The sequence below is a fragment of the Heteronotia binoei genome, chromosome 3 (assembly GCF_032191835.1).
Source record: "Heteronotia binoei isolate CCM8104 ecotype False Entrance Well chromosome 3, APGP_CSIRO_Hbin_v1, whole genome shotgun sequence".
NCBI lineage: Eukaryota > Metazoa > Chordata > Lepidosauria > Squamata > Gekkonidae > Heteronotia > Heteronotia binoei.
The window spans coordinates 55,005,787-55,025,294 of record NC_083225.1 but is presented as its reverse complement, the minus strand read 5'-3'; the positions used below and the strand labels follow the sequence as shown (position 1 = coordinate 55,025,294).

At 42.1% G+C, this 19,508-nt stretch overlaps 3 protein-coding genes across 5 annotated transcripts; 2 read left to right on the top strand and 1 right to left on the bottom strand.

Moving 5' to 3' along the window:
- The first annotated feature begins 594 nt into the window (after positions 1-594).
- Positions 595-4,608, top strand: LIPT1 (lipoyltransferase 1). 2 transcript variants are annotated; one of them, XR_009555177.1, is made up of 3 exons: positions 595-763; positions 2,328-2,387; positions 2,926-4,608. XR_009555177.1 is itself a non-coding variant. In XM_060233840.1 (2 exons), exon 2 carries the CDS (start codon positions 3,121-3,123, stop codon positions 4,237-4,239), a length of 1,119 nt encoding a protein of 372 aa, XP_060089823.1. In that variant the 5' UTR covers positions 646-763; positions 2,926-3,120; the 3' UTR covers positions 4,240-4,608. The 2 variants fall into 2 exon arrangements, 1 of the variants encoding a protein (XP_060089823.1); XM_060233840.1 differs by lacking the exon at positions 2,328-2,387 and having other exon boundaries at positions 646-763.
- MITD1 (microtubule interacting and trafficking domain containing 1) lies at positions 4,390-12,707 on the bottom strand. Of its 2 annotated transcripts, none has more exons than XM_060233841.1 (7): positions 12,550-12,707; positions 10,334-10,435; positions 10,089-10,225; positions 9,919-10,005; positions 8,758-8,873; positions 6,681-6,741; positions 4,390-6,603 (listed from the first exon to the last, which is right to left on the bottom strand). In XM_060233841.1, exons 1-7 carry the CDS (start codon positions 12,668-12,670, stop codon positions 6,508-6,510), a joined length of 720 nt encoding a protein of 239 aa, XP_060089824.1. In that variant the 5' UTR covers positions 12,671-12,707; the 3' UTR covers positions 4,390-6,507. The 2 variants fall into 2 exon arrangements, 1 of the variants encoding a protein (XP_060089824.1); XR_009555178.1 differs by having other exon boundaries at positions 6,588-6,603; positions 8,714-8,873.
- MRPL30 (mitochondrial ribosomal protein L30) lies at positions 12,670-19,147 on the top strand. The gene is made up of 5 exons (XM_060233842.1): positions 12,670-13,071; positions 13,892-13,966; positions 14,821-14,967; positions 18,797-18,870; positions 18,968-19,147. Exons 1-5 carry the CDS (start codon positions 13,018-13,020, stop codon positions 19,101-19,103), a joined length of 486 nt encoding a protein of 161 aa, XP_060089825.1. The 5' UTR covers positions 12,670-13,017; the 3' UTR covers positions 19,104-19,147.
- The last annotated feature ends 361 nt before the right edge of the window (positions 19,148-19,508 follow it).

Below are 19,508 nucleotides of genomic sequence, written 5' to 3'. Positions count from 1 at the left end.
GGCTTGGAGAAGGCATTTGTCTCTTTAAATCACTTCAAGCCAGCTGGCAGCTTGGAGAACACATTAAAAGTTAAAGTTGCTTTCTTTCCACCCTCCTTCCCCATCTATCCCTCTTTCCCTCCCTTCCATCCTTCCTCCGGCTCTCAAACGTGTGATGTTCATGTCTTGCGACTCTCAAACATCTGACATTTATTCTATATGGCTCTTGCATTAAAAGTTTGGACACCCCTGTACTATATTAAGTCTTTTTAAAAACTGGCACATTTACAAACGTTTAATTTAAAACTGAAGGCAAGATGATTATGATTTAATCGTTTTACTATCTCACAGGGCAGGAAATCAAAATAATTAAAGAACAGAACTTCTTCAGTCTCACCTCCGGAGTCTTTTGCAGTTGTTAGTCGCCAAGGAAACAAACGCTTTCCAAAGGAAAGAGGCGAAGGGGGGCGACTGAGGCTCCTCCTCCTCCCTCCCACCCACCACAGAGCTGAGAGCAAAGTGATTAGAAGCTAGCAGGCTTGTGTGTGTGGAGGGGTCATTTTACTTTTCTCCAGCGGAAACGTTCTGAAAAGGAACTTAAGAGCGAATTCCATTGTGCATACTCGGAGCGGTGTTTGAAAACACTAGACCGTCAGTCTAGTTTCTGTAACTCTATGGCTGTAGTTAACGATCCGCCTTATTTCGTGGACAGGCACAGCACACCTCACCAGGGCAAAGGACCCGATTTTCAGGACTGAGAAGCCAGGCACACCAAGAGAAGCTGGTAAAGTGTCACCTCTCTTTCCTTCCATGGTACTCTATGGTAGAATTCCCCTGGAACAGCAGCCGGGAAAGGACAATCGCGTGCTTGGTAGATTTACTTTTTTACCAGCCCACTTGTTTTCTGCCCGAAACTTTTGTGCCAGCTTTTGTATGTCCTTCATTATCCTCAGAACATGAACCATCGTCCCTAAAACTGAAGTGCAGTCTACTATATATGTATATGTAAGCCCCGCTCACCCAAGATGTGGGGCTGGTGAGTACAGATAGTGGTGGAACTGGACGAAGTTGGGAGCCACTGTGCTTACGCGTCTTCTTGCTCAGGCCAGCAAAGAGGAGCGTGGACACCGCAGGTGCCTGGCTTAACTCTGTGCTAGCAGCGCACGAACTTCTCCAGCCCCAATGCACTGCGGCCAGCGGAGAGAAACACGATGGCATCTGGCTTCACCATGTTCTGGCGCAGTGCAGCTGGTGAGGACGAGCACAGGCACAGCGGCGTAGACCTTCAGCCTAAGGTGAAAAACATGGGCACAGTGCGTGCTCAGTTTTGTCCTGCGCTGGCCCAGAAACAGTTTGGCTGGTGAGGTGCATGGGCACAGGAGTGCATGACTTAAGTCTGCTGGCAGGCACATAGTATGCCATGCTCCACTCTTTGTTGACCTCACCTGTCCAGCCTAGTGAAGAAGAGCACAGATACAGGAAGTGTAGCGTGTCTGGAGAGAAGCATAGCAGTACCTGCCTTTGCCCTGCTGGCTTGGGTGAGGTATGGCCGACAAAGAGGTGCACAATAGCAAACCCCGCCCCCCCAGCTCTTTGGTCCTCCATTAGGTGAGGAGGCCATGGCCCTTTCCACTCCTGTAAATTCCCATTCAGTGATCTAATTCGCATTCATAGAGTTTTCTCTATGCCAGAGCAACAGGGCTGGGCTAGGGGGCTCTGGCAACACCATTCCCTTTTGTTTCACGGGGGAAGGGGGGGAAATCACCTTGCATATTGTCACACATTTGTACAGAATTAACAAACCTTTTCTTTAGGAAAAAACTAAAGGTCTGGTATCTGCTCTTTATTTAGGCTTTCTGCAAATAATTTCTACATATCAGGCAGTTTTTCTTTTTAAATGAGAGAAAATACTTATGTATACAATTTTAAATAATGAGTACTGTTATTGTTGGGGGTGGCTTTCCCTGAGTCTTAGCATGATAGAAAATTATTATAAGGTGTTATATTTGTGGTACGTCTCTCCACAAACTGAGATTACAAAAACATAGAAATGCATGTGTTGGAAATGTGGAGCCTTAGATGATAACTATAGACTCGTGATGGTTATGTCCTTACATTTTCTAGTAAAGAAACAAATGTATTCTGCATAACTAAACTGAATATTCTAAAAATCCCCAAAGTAGTAGTGCTTGATATCTTACTGGATTCTGTTCCTTTAAAGTACAGAGCAATGGGCTTTAGATATGCTGACAATTGCTAACATGAACATAGCCGAGAGCTAGAAGAGCTCAAGTTATTTGAATTGTCAAAATATAGCATATTTAGTTAATTTGTGTTCTCTCCCACAGGAACCCAAGCTAGTTTATCATTCTCCTCTTCTCCATTTTATCTTCACAGCACCCTGTGAGGTATGTTGAGAGTGTGTGACTGACCCAAGGTCACCCACTGAGCTTCTACGGCAGAGCAGATATTCAAACCTGAGTCTTTCAGATGCTAGTCCACACTAACAGAATTAGTAACAAATGTGAGATTATAATTTGAGGATGGAAACCCTTTCTTGACTTTTGGAATGCTATTACTGCAGAATTTTTGTGAACCTATATAGTTATACAGGGTATTTTCCTTGTAACATTTTGCTTTGTGAGCCTAAGGCTATAATTCTAAAAATTTTTTCCTGGAAGTAAGACCCATTTGACAGAAATTAAGACTTGCTTTTAAAGATTGGTCCCTGAAAGAGGTAGAATTTACTATAATTTTTTTTCTTCTTCTACATGTTATATTTACATATATGTCTTTTCCTATTTTCTGTTAGGCATATTGTTGAGAATTGGTGGTTGACTGGATTTGTTACATCTTGATGTGTTAAAATAACAGCCATAAAAACCAATCATTTTATATATCAAACTGTCTGGGGATAATCAAGTAACACTACATTTTTTCTCCTAGGCTCTCTGCAATAAAAGTAGAACAGGGAATTTCTGCATCACTAGATCATGTCCACTTACCAGAAGAAATATTTCATATTATCATCTGATGTAACAGAATAGTTTTGTGGGCTATTTGAAATGATATGTTTGTACTGAAGTAGTAGTGGACTGGGCTGAATCTGATTGATGTTCAGTACTTCTATTACGCTAAAACATGACAATCCAGTCATCCCTGAAAAAGTGTTTCCAGTTACACTATGTTCTCAAGATTCCAGCTGCTGGTTTCAAATGGGCACCAAAAGGAGGACTGATCTTGCAGTCTGTTTCCCAGGACGTATATCAGAATTTGGCTTTAGAAGACTGGATCCATGATACCCTTGACTTGGAGAACAGACAAATTCTTTTCCTATGGAGAAATTCTTCTGCTGTAGTGATAGGCAGACATCAGAATCCTTGGCAGGAATGTAATCTCAAAATGATGCGTCAGAAGGGAATAAAACTAGCCAGGAGAAGGAGTGGAGGAGGAACAGTTTATCACGATCTAGGAAACATCAACCTGACTTTCTTTACAACCAGGAAAAAATATGAAAGAATGGAAAATTTAAGACTGGTTGTTAAAGCTTTAAAATCCCTACGCCCACAATTAGATGTGCAGGCTACTGCAAGATGTGACCTCTTATTAAATGAGATTTTTAAAATCTCGGGCACTGCTGCAAAGCTCGGAAGGACTGTAGCTTACCACCACTGCACCTTGCTCTGCAATACCAACAAACATATATTGTCATCTGTACTGAAAAGTCCTTACAATGGGATAAAAAGCAATGCTACACCAAGTGTCCCAGCCTTAGTGAAAAACCTCTTGGAAGAAGACCCTACTTTAACTTGTGAGATGCTCATGGATGCCATTGCTGAAGAGTATGCTACACACTATCATGCTGATAACTGTATCACTGTAATAAATCCAGCTGATGAAAAGGAGTTTCCTGGAATTAATAATAAAGCAAAGGAACTACAAGCCTGGGAGTGGATCTACGGTAAAACACCCAAGTTCAGTATTAGCAAATGCTTGAACATAGTAGATGAACAATCTTGCTTTGACATAAAGATAAATATGGACATAAAGAATGGCAAAATTGAAACACTTGACATTGATGTGCCTCCGCAATGGCTGCCACCAATGATGTGCTGTAAACTGAAGGACAACCTTATTGGCAGCAAGTTCTGTCCAAGCGAAACTACAGCCGCAGCAAATGCTTTGCTGAGAACGTGTACAGATTACAAATTATATAGCAAATGGAATCTGTTATGTGAAAAAGTGTTAACACTAATGTGACTGCCTTGATAAGAAACTGCTCAATCACTGCCATGCCATTATCAAGCTTGCTCTAGTACAAGATTTGGAGGGATGAAGAAGAGAGATATAAGATAGCAATGTTGGTTATGCAACAAGTATTTAAGAATGAATTTAGACAATCCAATTCCCTTTTTAAAAATAAGTCGTTTATTAGTTCAGTTTAAGTTATTTCAAGCAAGTGTTAAAGATTTCAGGTTTCACATTTATCATAATGGGATAATTATCATCCCTGCCTGCAACTTTTCTTTATTTATTCATTTCTGTCATTTAATATCATGCTGATCAACTCAAAGGACTTCTTGTAACAGCTTACAAAAATAATAATAAAAAGGACAAGTGAAAAAAAAACAACACTGAAGAACTCATACCGAACATTTTTAGACAAATGTTTCACTCATTAGATATCAATGCCATTCTGTGCAGACTTGCATAACTATTTGGGCTTGGATTGGAATAACAGAACAAAATTGTACTTTTAAGGCTGCAGCCCTGAGAAAACTTTCCTGGACATGAGCTAAATACACTGAATTTACTTCCAATTAGACCCACTTAGTGCTGTCCATATGCAGTTACACCTTTCTAAGTCCACTAAAGTCAGTGGGATTAGAAGGGTGTAACTCCGTTTAGGAATGTAAATCTAATGAGACATAGCATGCATCTGAAGCATGTCATACTATGTATTGCTTGTCAGGCACACTGGCTTAGTCTCCAGGTGTGATCCTAAATAAATTTACTCAAAACCAAGTTCTGCTACAATCATTTAGCTTCCGTATTAAACTGATAAATTAGATTCTACTAGTCCATTCAACTGGCACTAGTGCAATGAGCATTCTGCAGCTGCAGGAGCCTCCTTTACCAGCAAAGAGCCTTTTATTGGCAGACAGTTTCTTGCACCCGATGATTATACCAGCAGAACAGATCAGTACTCAATTAGTATGTCCTAATAGTTCCACCAAGAGGGTGCTTTAAGGTGGATATAAAAGTGGGACCTTGAGTAGCAGGTTTAACACATGATATAATAGCATTTAAAGTAAAGCTTTTGCATCTCCACCTGTTTGTTTGCTAGCTTGAAGCTCAGGCATATGTCTCCAGGTCTCAATTGAGCAGAAACTACCTCTGTGGAATACTCCTTTAGACCGTAGGCCATCACTGTAGGTTGCCTACTTGGAGGCTAAAAACCACCATGTAGTATAGGTGCCATAATCTTGTAGTTTCTTCCAAGGGTTAATACTTGACAGGCTGTTTTAGCAGAAGTTTCTGCTTCATTTAGCAGACGTACCTCCCATTTTCAGCTTTCTTTAGTAAACTGCCATTCTATTTCTTCAGCTGCTCTTACTTAGTATTGCACTGAAGGGTTCCCTGGTTTTTCAAACTTTGCAAGTTCTAACACTTATTGCCTTAGCTCAGTAGATCCAGAATTGGAGTCCAGGAACCACCAAATTTGAATTGCACTTTCCTGAAGTCTGTCTATTATAATGCAACTGCTATCAGAAGGATTTCTTTTTAAGCTGCCACCATGATGAAGAGATGAGCCCTTTTTAGTTCAAATGTAGCTTACCTCTTCAACAGTGCAAATAGCTATGGTGGAAACTTTAAAGAATCTTATTTTATGCCACCTCTTCCAGGAGTGCCCACAGCAGCTTACAAAATTATATTAATTAAAATCCTGCATTAAAACCTATCCCACCATAAAAACATAGATCATAAAAACACACACACTGGAAGTAACATAACAGTTTCTAGGCTAGGTGAACAGACACAAAAGAAAGCAATGTAGGCATGAGGTGAGGTGCCATTTTTGAAAAAGGTGGTCTCTGGCTGCTACCCACTTCACACCTGAAGGCACAAAGAACAGGGCTGGTGAGGTAGATCTTAACTGGTGAGCTGGACAAAGTGGGAGGAAAAAGTTCTTCAAGCTAAACACACATTTTCTCTGCATGTATCATGTTATACTTTAAACATTTTCCCATTTACTGTCCATGAAGTAAGAAAACATGGTGCTCTACCACAAGCAAGCAAACTGGAATAGTGGGGTTTTTTTACTTCAAATGAGCTCAAAAGTTCCAGATGGAGTTCATAGAGAACATGCCACACACATCTGGCAAATACACACTTTCATTAGACATTCTCTTGAATATGTATAGTTACTAGAAACATTTTAGAAAACTCAACACTAGGCGCAGTGGAATAAAATAGCTCATATCTGAAAACAAAAACAGTAAAAAAAATTGGATTAAGAATATAAAATCATGTTTTCTTTGTATGCTTCATATGAAAGACATCCACAGTAGTTTCATGACATGGTCTCAAATCAAGATCACAGTACCCAAGGCAAAAACGACCCTGTAGAAAACAAGTTTTTGTTTAAAAAGTATAACTGTTCAAATACATTATAAGGTGAAAAAACAAATAAACCTCACCTGTGGTTTCTTAAAATAATCAAGGCCCCTTCCAATCTTAATCATCCATCCATTGTTGAATCTGTTTTTTAAATGCAAGAAAAGTATATTATTTCTCCCAAATGTACTCACTATAATCACAGGTTATTGAATAAATGTCCTGTTTAAAACAGTGTCTTCCTTTACTACACCTATAATCTAGATTAGTGATTTAAATTTGTTGAAGGAATACCAGCAATTTAAATTCTAATGAGCCAGTGTGATATTGCTAATATCACCTGGGAGGCCCTGATTCAAACTTCTCCTGAGTCGATTAGCACACCAGTGGTTCACAGTAATAAAAAAAAAGATAAGGGTGACAATTCTAGGCTTTGTAACTTGTCTGTTCTAGTGGACAAAAACACTATGGGTTGAACTTTAAGGTGGTCTTGCGTGAGCAGAAGGCACCATTGATCAAGCATGGTGGGAGTGTCCCACAATTTCCCTAGATTTCCCCATGGAGATGTATCCTACAGTGCTATCTTCCCATACTGTTCCCAAGGAACACTCAGATTTTGGAGTGTTGGAAGGATCTACAACAGAGAAGGGAAGATGGGATTTGGTTCTTCTGTCAATAAAACTGAACATGTGAATCGTAAAGACACAGCTGTTCATACACTTCCTGAGGTGGGCACTCAGTTGCAGGAAGGAAGAATACTGTGAGTCCTCAACTACACACTTAATTTTAAAAAAAGTAAAGATAGTCCCCTGTGCAAGCACCAGTTGTTTCCAACTCGGAGGTGATGTTGCATCACGACAATTTCACAGCAGACTTTTTACGGGGTGGTTTGCCATTACAAATACCGTGTGTGAAATGGATGTTTCACTGGAGAATCTGTATGCATGATGTCCTGAGGTGAACAATTTGTCTTACTAGTAAAGGCCAAATTGCAAATTTAGGCAATAGAGGCTTCTGGGAAGAGTGTCTACTTCACAAAAGATGTTATTTGTATGTGGAGGAGGAAAGGTGCTTGCACTGCTCCAATATGTCTGCCTCATATGAGCCAAACTCGGGGTACAGGAAGTGCCTCTTTCCCCTAATCCATGGGTGGGGAACCTCCATCCTGAGGGCCATTGATGGCAATCGAGATCACTTGGTCTGGCCCTCGGGGATTGCTGAGCCAAGCCATGTGGCCGACTCCCTGGAGCCTGGCTGGCCAGCAAGGATCGTGGGGCCCAACTACGCTGTGCAGCAGCTTCCCTGGAGCCCAGCTGCTAGGAGCTACTACCAGTTCAATTTGCACTTGATCCCAGATGGTATGGCCTAATATGCTAATGAACGTGTGACCTAATATACTAATATTAGGGGATGTGGTCTAATATGCTAATGAGTTCCTGCTGGGATTTTTCTACAACCCCCCCCCCCTGGACCTAGGCATTTGCCTAGGGTGGCAGGTCGGGGTGTGTGTGTGCCAAATTAGGCTCTACCTACATGCCACCCTGAATCGTTCTCCCTTGGCAGAGCACTGTTTTTTAAGTTGATAATTTTGTATGGCCCACGAATTATGTTATAAATATGCAAATGGCCCTTGGCAGAAAAAAGGTTCCTCACCCCTGCCCTACTCCTTTGTAACTGCTATAGCAAAGCAGAGCTTCAGTTTGTCTCGCTGCAGACAAGAATAGACTATATGAATGCAAGGGCAGGAGTTACCACTGGTACACACTGCTTTGGCATTGTTAAAACTTCAGCTATAGGTTTGGTTCCTATGACACAGTTCCTCCTACACTTCTCTCCAGCCATTATGGAAGCTTTCCTCCACAATGGCACGCACTCCCTCTGCCATCAGCACTTCCACATGCTTAAGACTAATGTTTTCCAAGGAGCCTTTATGCACACAGAACTGCTAACTGCAGATGACTGTCTGAGAGAGAGAAGTATAAAGGGAACAATGACTCAGGATCCAGGCCACAGTCACAGTTGCCAGACATGGAACTAGCAAGCCTGATTTTCTGTGCAAAATCAAAAGAAATCCTTAATAATCAACAATATAATCAACAATATACACCTCATTTACCAGTGTTCAACACCGACATGCTATGTTATTGATGTGTCACCAACCTAATCTCTCGATCATGTATCGAAGAAGAATATGACACATCCAATGTTACTCCATAATTCTTCAGGGACTGCTCTATCTCTTGTAGAACAGCCATCTGCTGACTCTTTCCATTGCCCTGTTAAGATAAAAATAATAATAATAATAATAATAATAATAATAAATTTTATTTGTATCCCGCCCTCCCCGCCTAGGCGGCTCAGGGCAGCTAACAACCATTTCTACATGTACAATAATAAATAAAAACTTTAAGTTTAACAATAAAAACATTTAAACATTATAAAAACCAGTTAATATTTAAAAAATCATTGTTTAAGTTAATTTAAGTTAATCTGGCAGCAATGGTGGCACTCTGACGCTGGTTCTGCCAGTTTAAATAATTCTGTGATAATGTAGGTCCTCGAGCAGGACCACGATGGTGGGTCCTTAATTTATAGTAGTTCAGCAGCCGGTGTATGCTCGTTTAAAGAGGACAGTTTTGCAGGCCCTGCGGAACTGATCAAGGTTCCGCAGGGCCCGCACCTCCTCCGGAAGTTGATTCCATAAGGCAGGGGCCGCAGCTGAGAAGGCCCGTGCTCTGGTGTTCTGGAGCTTGGCCTCTCTCGGCCCAGGGATGGTCATTTTATTTTTTCCGACTGACCTCAGTGCCCTCTGGGGTACATATGGGGAGAGACGGTCCCTCAGGTCAGGGGAGAGACGGTCCCTAATTCAACACACATGTAGCAAATTTTCTGAATGAACAGACTCACATGATTTTCATTAAATGTAACTAGATATTAAATTTTGTCAGAACAAAACAAGCAAAGGAAGAGATGCTACCATTTAAATTTCCATTTAAAAATCTGGAACATTTTGGGTTGGATCCACCAGTGATTTCTGCACACAGACAGGATTTCTGTCTATGGATTGCAGCCTCCTTTCCTTCTATTCCCACTGCTGCTTTCTAGTGGGTAGAAGACCCCAAGCAAAAGTAGCGGGGTGGGGGGGAGTTCTACTGTGAGAGATGGAAACTCATCCATGGAAATGATCCAAGCCTACAATGGAGCTAGCAAAATACATATTGAAAACTTATCTGTCAAGAGCAGATCCATTCCTGCTCCTACACTTAATCACTTCAGAAAGTATGACATACAGAGCAATAAGTTTTAGTGTAAAATACTCACTTCATCGTAAGATGTAAGGAGGTGAATAGTCTTCACTTTACATGGTCCTTTAACCAGCATTTCACAGAATCTTAAGAAGTTGTACAACTGTAAGCAGTTCAATATGGTTAATTTTTTCCATTTGGAAAAGAGTAAACTTTTGGACTATGGTAATCAACAATTGTCTTTACCTGATGAACTTGCCTAATATAAGGGTCCTCAACCCAAACCTCTGTAACGGTTTTATTAAGATAGTCCTGGAACAGCTTTTCATAGCTAAAACCTTTTGCATTTTCTTCAATCTTAATTTGCTTGTGGTATTTTCCATCTAAAAAAACAAAGAAAGCATCAGTGATGGTATCTTGAAAAAGTCAATGAAGTCTGTAAATGGAGTCTTCTGGGAGTATACTGAAGAAACTTATATTAAACGTCATACCTTCTTTTTCTTTCTCAAGAAACTTCTTGATATCTTCAGCTCTGCTCATGTAACTCGATATTTTTTCTCGGTAATGAGCCTTTTTGGTTTCATCCTTTGTAGCTGCAAATAGCAGATAAAGACTGTGAAAAAACAATTCCATTACTCGATCCCTTTAAATGTACAGCCTGCTTAGTTACAGTAATGACGTTGACTATGGCGTAAATGTCTCTGTACAGTGCAGCAGCAACCACCGGCTCAACTAAAGTTAAAACGAAAAGTAGTCTAGTGGCACAAGATTTTGTAGTGGTTATTCAACAGGGACCCCTCTGTCTTTAACATTTTTGCCAGGTCTCTACATATTAGTAGACTGCTTGACAAAAACTGCATGTTCTGGGGACCTTTTAACAGGGCCGTAGCCAGGATTTCATGTTTGGTGGGGCCTGCAGCAGCATTTTTTGTTTGTGGGGGCCAGAGGGCCACCTGATTTGGCCCTAAACACTTTCTCTGCTTCTCAAGAAAAGCGACAGCCCCCCCCCCCATTTGTCTAACTGAGTAAACCTTCCAGGGGGATCCAGCTGCAAGTAGGCTCCCCCCCCGCCCCCCCATGCTGATCTAAAGCCCTACAGTAGCAATGCTGCACTTGTTCAGCACAGCGGTGAGTGGTAGTGAGCAAATGGGGCAGATTGGAGGCCCTGCAATGGAGGGACCATACAGATGGAAGGGGGGTTTGAATGGAGTGGCCTGGCCTCCCTGTAGCTACGGGCCTGCCTTTTAAGATGGCGCTCCAGACAGTCCATTTGCTATATATTTTAAAGTTGTTGGGCAAGGTTAGTGCAAGTGTGGTTACAACTTAACAAAAAAAGGTCTAGAGGGGAACACAGGCCAGTTAGCCTAATGTCTGTCCCTGGCAAACTGGTAAAACCATCATCAAAGATAAAATGAGGCAAAGTTTGCCAAGAGAAAATCAACATGGCTTCTACAAAGGAAATTCCTGCCTCACCAACTTTTTGGAGCTCTCTGAGAAAATGAACAAGCACGTAGATAACAGTGACTTGGCAGACATTATGTATTTGGATTTTCAAGTGCCTTTAGGCAAGAGACATCATCAAAGATTCCTGAGTAAGCTTAGCAGTCATGGGGTAAGAGGACAGGTCCTCTTATGGATTAAAACTGGTTAAATGACAGGAAGTCATGAGCAGGAATAGGTGGACAGTTCTTGCAATGGATGGAAGTAAGATGTGGGGTCCAACAAGGATCACTATTAGGCGAGTGCTATTTAATTGGTTCATAAGTGGTCTAAATCTGAGATTGAACAGTGTAGTTGCCAACTCTGCCAATGACATAAAATAATTCAGGATGCTGAAAATCAAGGCCATCTGTGAACAGCTCTAAGAGAATCTCCACAAAGTGGACAAGAATGTGGAAAACGAAATTCAATGTAGGGTGATGCCCATAGGAACAAAAATCCTAACGTATGCTAATGGAGTCTGAACTTGCTGAGATGGAAAAAGACCTTAGGGTCCTAGTGGATGGTCTCATTTGTAATACTGTGTGCATCTCTAGTCACTATTTCAGAAAGGATATTGCAAAGCCAGAAAAAGTAAAGAAGAGAGTAACCAAGATGCTCAGAGTGAGGAATATGGGACTTTTCAGTTTAGAAAATACAGAAAAAACTGGGACATATTTTGCAAAGCTAGAAAAACTAGAGAACTGACAGGAAGAATTTTAACTTTTGTATCATAACTTGGGCATATGAAATTGACAGCAGAATCAAAACAGGAGAGTACTTCTTCACACAATTTACTTGTGCAACTTTGTTACAAAATGTTATAATAGCCACTAGTTTGCATGGATAGAAACAAAGTTTTAACATATTCATGGAGGACATGACTACTAGCCATAACGGGGTGTGTTCTTACTAAGGTTTTTGCCTGAGATGTGGAGGAAACGCTTTATGTGGGAGAATATTCAATAACGCAAGAATCTTACATACACTTCTGCATCCTGAAGCTCTCAGGATGCCTAATTGAGATGTGCCTAATTGAGACATCCGCCATAATGGAAGACATAGCCTGCTCGTGAACTTAAGAGGCATCTGGCTGTACTGCACACAGAAAGAGAATGTAAGAATACTCCTGGCCCGATCCAACAGCCAAGGATGAGTCTTTGGGACTGCCGGGGCGCTTGCTAAGGGGAGGATTTTAAAAATGCATGAGTGGATGCCGAAGCCGCACCTTTAAGCACCCGCAGGAGGAGATCAATCCCTTCCTGGTAGCAAACCAACGACTCCTGGAACCGAGACGCCGAGTCCAGCTCCACCGCCCGCTTTAACACCAGCACCGCCGGCTCCTCCATGGTGTGCCGGGAAACGAACCCAGCAGGGGGAGACCTTTTCGCGGCTTCTGCACAATCCGGCCTTGCAAGCACGAGGCACTCCCTGGAGCTTAGCCGCAACCCCGCAGGTGGGCAACTTCCTATCAAAACAGTGGACTCCACGCCTCCTCCTGACCATCATGCGAATCTTAGGAAGTGGAAAGCGAAACCTTCTCTGCACCGGAGAAGCGGAGAGACCATAGATAAGACGTGTTCCTAGACTTTCTCTTTCCCCTAACATATCGGAAATAGTAAAGCATGCCGTCTGGGATTGAGCGAGCCAAAAGAGGCCGCTGTCATACGTAGAAGGCTGGAGCAGAGACTCAAAGATGGCGGCGTTGTTGTGCCGGGCTGCGTGGGGAACTCCTTCGGGGGTTTGGCAGGTGAGACGGTGCCGAAAGGAACGAAGAACGTCCCAAACTGTCTGATGAGTTCAGTTTTTTGCTCATGCCAGACGTTTTGTGCTGCAGCGACGTTTAATTGCTGCAACGTAATACTGTGTGTGTAGTGACCGCGTTGATTTCATTGGGTTTAGGGTGGAGGAAGTCTACGCTGTTAAACAGGGCTGACCATCGGAGCGTTGTTCCGTTCTGCAGAGTAATTTGTTCACCTGTGTGTCTGCAGGGTATTTCTTTGATCGTGAATAATGGTGCAGTCCTAAACAGATCTACGCAGAATCTGACTCAAGGCTCTTCAGTGGAGCTTACCTTTTAAGATTGCACTTTATGTCCGACTCCCAAAGGTCAGAGAGAAAGACTTCTAACAGAGGGTGTGATTTTGGTCTTTGCTGCTCTAATTTTATAAATTAATTATTGCTCCTGAGCTCTGGCTACTACACTGGACTAAACACAGTAAACAACTCTGTGGCTAATTCTGGGTTTACTGTAGCTTCCCCCTCCCCCCTTTGTTATATTACTGTAATTAAAGAATAAAAGGCTATTTTAAATAGGATAGTGCTTATTTATTAGGGTTGCCACCTGAGACAGCTTGCTCTGATCTTTTCCCCTTCATTAATCACTCTAAATTATAAATGAACTTACTCAGTCAACAAAGAGTTGATTTCCAACAGAAATGCTGATAGAACACACATACTCCAGTTAGGAATGTTAAAATCACCTTTCACCAAGAAAAAAGGTGGGGTATAAATGTTTTATCAATAATAAGACAAGTTTTTCTCTTCCCCCGCCCATCCACCTCTTCCAGAGTTTGGCAAAAAATACGGTACAGTCAGTCAGTTGGATTCGGCAGAAATTTACAAGATCACGTATTCCTGAATCGGTAAGCAATGTGTTGGAAAACTTTCATTTGTTTTATTTTCATGTTTGTAACCTATAAATGAAAATGTCCAGTATTTTTGCATTATATTGACACACCCAAGCTACCAAGTAAAAATATGATTTTGGTTTTTTGGTTTATTATTTAATTTGGTTTATCACTGAATTTTGAACATGTAGTTGATTTTGTGACCTGTCCTGGATAGTCTAGGCAAGCTTGATCTTGTCAGGTCTTGGAAGCTAATAAGGTGAGTCCTGGTCAGTATTTGAATGGGAGACCAGGAGGGAAGTCCAATGTTGCTATGCAGAATCAGGCAATGGCAAACCATCTCTGAATGTCTCCTGCCTTTCCTACAGAGTCACCATAAGTCAGCTTGATGGCAAAAAAAGAACAAAGAAAAAGTTGATTCTGTATTGTAAGGGGGTGGTTCTGTATATTATTGAGAAATATAAACCTTTTATAGATCTCTCTCAGCATTGTGATAGGCAGGACTTTGTTTTGTGAAAAAGAGGTGCCGGAACTCTTAAGAGGGAAATGGAGGAGAAACGCATGGGTTCCCCTCATGAAATTGTAAACTTTTTGGGGGGTGGGTGGGGGGATTTTGTTTTCACGAAGAGGTTCCTGAACTACGTTCTACCACATTCCACCAGAAAAAAACCCTGGTGATAGGTATATTTGTCTTCACTGTAGGTTTATAGCAAAGAAATTGATGAGTATCTTTTTGATTAAAATCATGATGTTCTTTTAGCCACCTTATGAGTTGTTATGCAGATCTTATTTTTATTGACTGCTTAAAAGTTTTAAAATAGTAATTTTGTTAATTAGTAATTACCGTAACTTTCTTGAACTTATTTCAGGTATTTCAGCCACAACCTGGTGATCATGAAAAATATGGTGGTGATCCAGAGCAACCTCACAAGCTGCACCTTATCACTAGGATCAAAAGTGGAAGAAGGCGTCCTTATTGGGAAAAGGATACAATACACTGTCTTGGATTGGGAAAGGTATCCGACCCATTGGCAGTCCCCCCGCTTTGTCCTATTCTCGGGGGTGGGGAAATTTAAGAACTTTTTCTTCGTCGTTAATGCTTGTCAGTGTAGTAAGTCTAGTTTGAATCATGCTTAGCAGCCTATTTACTAACTGGATTTTTTTCCAATAGAGCAGGGGTGGCCAACGGTAGCTCTCCAGATGTTTTTTGCCTACAACTCCCATCAGCCCCAGTCAGTGGCCATGCTGGCTGGGGCTGATGGGAGTTGTCAGCAAAAACATCTGGAGAGCTACCGTTGGCCACCCCTGCAATAGAGTATTTGCAGGTTTGGAATTGGGCCGCCCCAACTTAAGCCCTGAATTCTGTGCATTGATAGCCTAGCACTAGCATAGCTAGCAGGTACTAGGTGTCCTGTGCTCTCTCAGCAATGAGAAGATACTTACAAAAAGATTGATTGTTGAAAGCATGGCAGCTGAACTGGTATCCATAGTGACGCTGCTCACATCAGCCAATTATGGAGCAGCAAGCCAAGGGCACTCCTGTATCAACCATGAATGAAATCAACCACTGCAAGTTGCCATTGTCATCACTCTCTAATAACTCTCTTTAGCCACCCACAAAACATAAGGGGAAAAAACAAAGGAAACAAGCAGCTTCCTCTGTAGGGAGGGCTATAACACTCTCAATAGGAGTCCTGATTCTCCTTCCAGGAACTTTGTAGTGAAAGGCTTAGCATGGTTATTCAGGCTTGAGGTTCCCAATTTAAACTACGTATGGAGCTAGCTGTAACATGCAAACTGAAAAGAAAGATAGGCACAGCTGAGACTTCATCATCAGACCTAATCACTGGGGTCAAGCCACTAATTCTAATTGGTGTAAGCAACCAATAATTTCAGACTCCAGTAATTTCATTTACCACCTTCTCATATAGCCATCCCTTTACTATATTCATGATAATTGTTACTGCTTCCTGCCAGTATGCATTCCAGGAACGCTTTGTTCTCCATCTTTCTTTCCCTACCCCATAACTTAATTTTGGAAGCTAAGAACTAGAAATATTTTGCCCCAGTTATAGTCAACAGAGCATCCCCTGACTTCAAAAAGCAAGGTGGAAATTGCTTGCACATTAATAAGCAATTATTGCTGCTGTTTTCTTGGTATTTTCTGCCAGTTTCCCTTTAAAATATTCCCATTTTCATAGAAGGGGATACTTTGTGTTTTTCAGAGAAGGCTTCATAACATCCTGGTGCATGCAAAGTGCATGCTTTTGGATTGTAACTATTATGTTGGTGCTTCCTGTTTCCAGCTGCAGTCTCCCCCCCCCCCCCCTTTGCTATCAAAATCGCAGCTGACTTATGGCAACCCCATGGAGTTTTCAAGGCAAGATGTTCAGAGGTGGCTTCCCATTTCCCGCCTCTGCATCACAACCCTGGTATTCTTTGCCAGTATCTCTTCCAAATATTGACCTGGGCTGACCTCAGGTTTTCAAGAATTGATGAAATCTGGCGGGCCTGGGCTATCCAGGTCAGGGAAAATGCAGTCTCACCAATCAAAAGGCATAGAAAAGGCCATTAATTCAATGGCTTAATGAACACACAAACAGAGCATTTGTTTATTTTCTTCATTTATAACCCTGCCTTTTCTTCAGTGGGGACCCAGTGTGGTTCACATTGTGTTCTCTTCCTCCGTTTTACCCTCACAAGAACCCTGAGAAGCAGGTGTGACTGGCCCAAGATCACCCAGCATGTTTCCCTGGCAGAGTGGTGATTCGAGTCTGTGTCTCCCAGATCCTAGTCTGACACCATAAAACTGTGCTGGCTCTGCACCGTAGTGGAATTCTACACTGTGTGCCAGCTCCACTGTACAGGTAGACAAAGGTCAGCTTCAAAAACAGCTGGGTTTTGAGGTGCTTTTTTCTTGCTTAACAAAGAGAGGGCAGTAGCAAATGGTGATGCAGTTTTGCTTTTAAATTTTCTGTACATTATCACATCCTCGGTCTTCTGCAGGAAAGATTAATTTGGATGTGGAGTGGAAAATTTTAGTTTCCGTGTGTGCATGGTAGTGCCTTTCTTGGTAGTATTTTCTCCCACATGTGAATCTCAACTGACCTCTAATTCAGAAATAGTCACATGAAGAACTCATTTTGCAGCAAGAGCTCCTTTGCATATTAGGCCATGCACCCCTGATGCAGCCAATCCTCCAAGAGCTTACAATAGGCCCTATAAGAAGAACCCTGTAAGTTTTTGGAGGATTGACTGCATTGGGGTGTGTGGCCTAAAATGCAAAGGAGCTGCTGCTACAAAATGAGCCCTGGTCACATGCAATACTATGTGTGTAAATAGTAGCTTGAGTTTGTGGGGATGCTCTTCACACCTGCATGACAAGGCAGAGTGACATGGCAACCATGCTTTGCCAAGGGGAAACTAAATAGCAAGATGTCAAGGCTGATCCTGCTTTATTGCTGTAATGTAACCAAGCTTAACCTGGGTTTGGCTTAGGTCTCTCCCCAGTAACACACCATACAGCAAAAAGAGGGAGCTTTTATAATGAAATTCAAGAAAATATTTTAAAACATTGCATATAGTTTAGTGACAGTCAAATGCACAGCAGAATAACAAAGGTAAACTGGCTAACTACTTGGTTCTTATGGCAGAGATGGCAGGGTTTTTTAAAGCTAAAGCATGGTGTTCCAGACAGGAGCGACTCTAGGGTGATTAGCGCCTTAGGGAGGCACCTCCCTCCTGGCACCACCCAGCTGCGGTGCTCCACTCGCCCCCCACCTGCCGCAGCGCTCCACTTCCCCCCCCCCCCCCGCTCGCTGCGACTAAAAGTAAGCCCTGCCGGCTTCTCGTAGCCCATGCCTGCGTGTTTTTTAAAGAGATGAATCTTAACAAAACGCAGGCGCGGGCTGTGAGAAGCCAGCAGGGCTTACTTTTAGTTGCAGTGAGCTTTGAGGGGCAGAGAGCGGTGCGGAGCGCGGTGGTGGTGAGTGAGCGGAGCACCGTGGCAGGTGGGGGCAAGCAGAGCGCTGCGGCTGGGGGGCAGTGGAGGGGGCTAGTGGCGGGGGGGAAACTAGGTGCTTGCCTGGGGCACCGGCGTGGGGGGAGAGCCCAATTTGCCCCCTCCCGGCGGCCTAGGTAACCACCTAGTTTGCCTACTGGACAAGTCACCCCTGGTTCCAGATCATATAAGGAAAGCAAGAAATGCAAAGGGAAAAACAGATGTTCCCCTTCACAATAGGCTGTACTTTATAGAAAAAACTGGCCATAACTTCCTGGCATCCCCCAACCAATCACAGAGCTGCTTCAGTGGAACATTCTGGACAGGAGCATGCTCTGCCCTCCCTTACCAGATTCACAGCTGAACTGTGTGAGCTAATTAACAGACCTGAGAGATGGCCTTGGCTAGTAACCCTGGATCTGGAGGGGGTGGGATGGCTAACACCTGTAGACAAGTCAGAGTATAGTGAAATGAAAATTCAGTTGGCATTTTCCTCTGAGATGGCCTCTCTCTTGTTGCAAGACTTCAGCATTTTAAAGATAATTTCACCATATAGTAGATTAGTTAAGGAATCTCTGTACCTTCTAGTGGTAGCTTTTCATAATGAATTAAATACAACAGCGAATTGTAACCCATATTATAATTATACTGAAATCTGTCTTGTGGTACTAAAAGAAACAATGTTCATTTTTTTTGTATTTTTATTAAACAGGATGTTTGTTAAATAGGATGGCTTTAATAGACTGTGCTACTTGATCTTACATGTTTGTAAGAGCACTTTGTGCTTGTATATAAGCAATGAATGTGACACTGAATCTCATTGTTTGAAATCTATTTATCTACAGCGGTTTGAGCCTGTAGTACACAAAAACATTCCTACTGTGAATGCAAAACTGAAAGTCATCAAACACCTAGTAAGGTTAGTCAGCACTTTTTGCTAGCATTACCTAAAATACCTTTTGTAGAATATGTGCGTGTGTGTATTAAAATGCGTGTCTGTTTTTTAACATCTGTAGAATACAGCCATTAAAGTTACCCCATGGAATTCCAACTGAAGAGGAGATGTCTGATTGCTATATTAACAGCAAAGGAGAACTAGTAATTCGCCGTCGTCTACAACCAGTGGAACAGAAAACCATAGACTCATCGTAAAATGCAGTAAATTTGTATAATAAATATAGCTATATTAACATTCAGTAATCTTTATTACTTTAGTTCATCTATACTCCACTTTTCCCTAGAGGACAGCATACTTTGTTTTGCCTTCTATTTTATTCTTGTATCAACCCTGTTATGTAGGCTGAGACCATGTGACTGGCCCAAGGATGCCCAGCAAGCTTCCATGACAGAGGGGGCGGGGGTTTGAACCAGTTCCTATCTGACACTCTGACCACTATGCAACACTGGCTGTTTGGAAAGTAGATCTTCATATCCTGCAAAGACATTTTCCAAACTGTTTAGTCAAACATGACTATATCCAGTTCTTAGAACACAAAAGTGTTCCATGTGGCATGTTGTTTAAGATAATTTCACTATATAGTAGATTAGTTAAGGAAT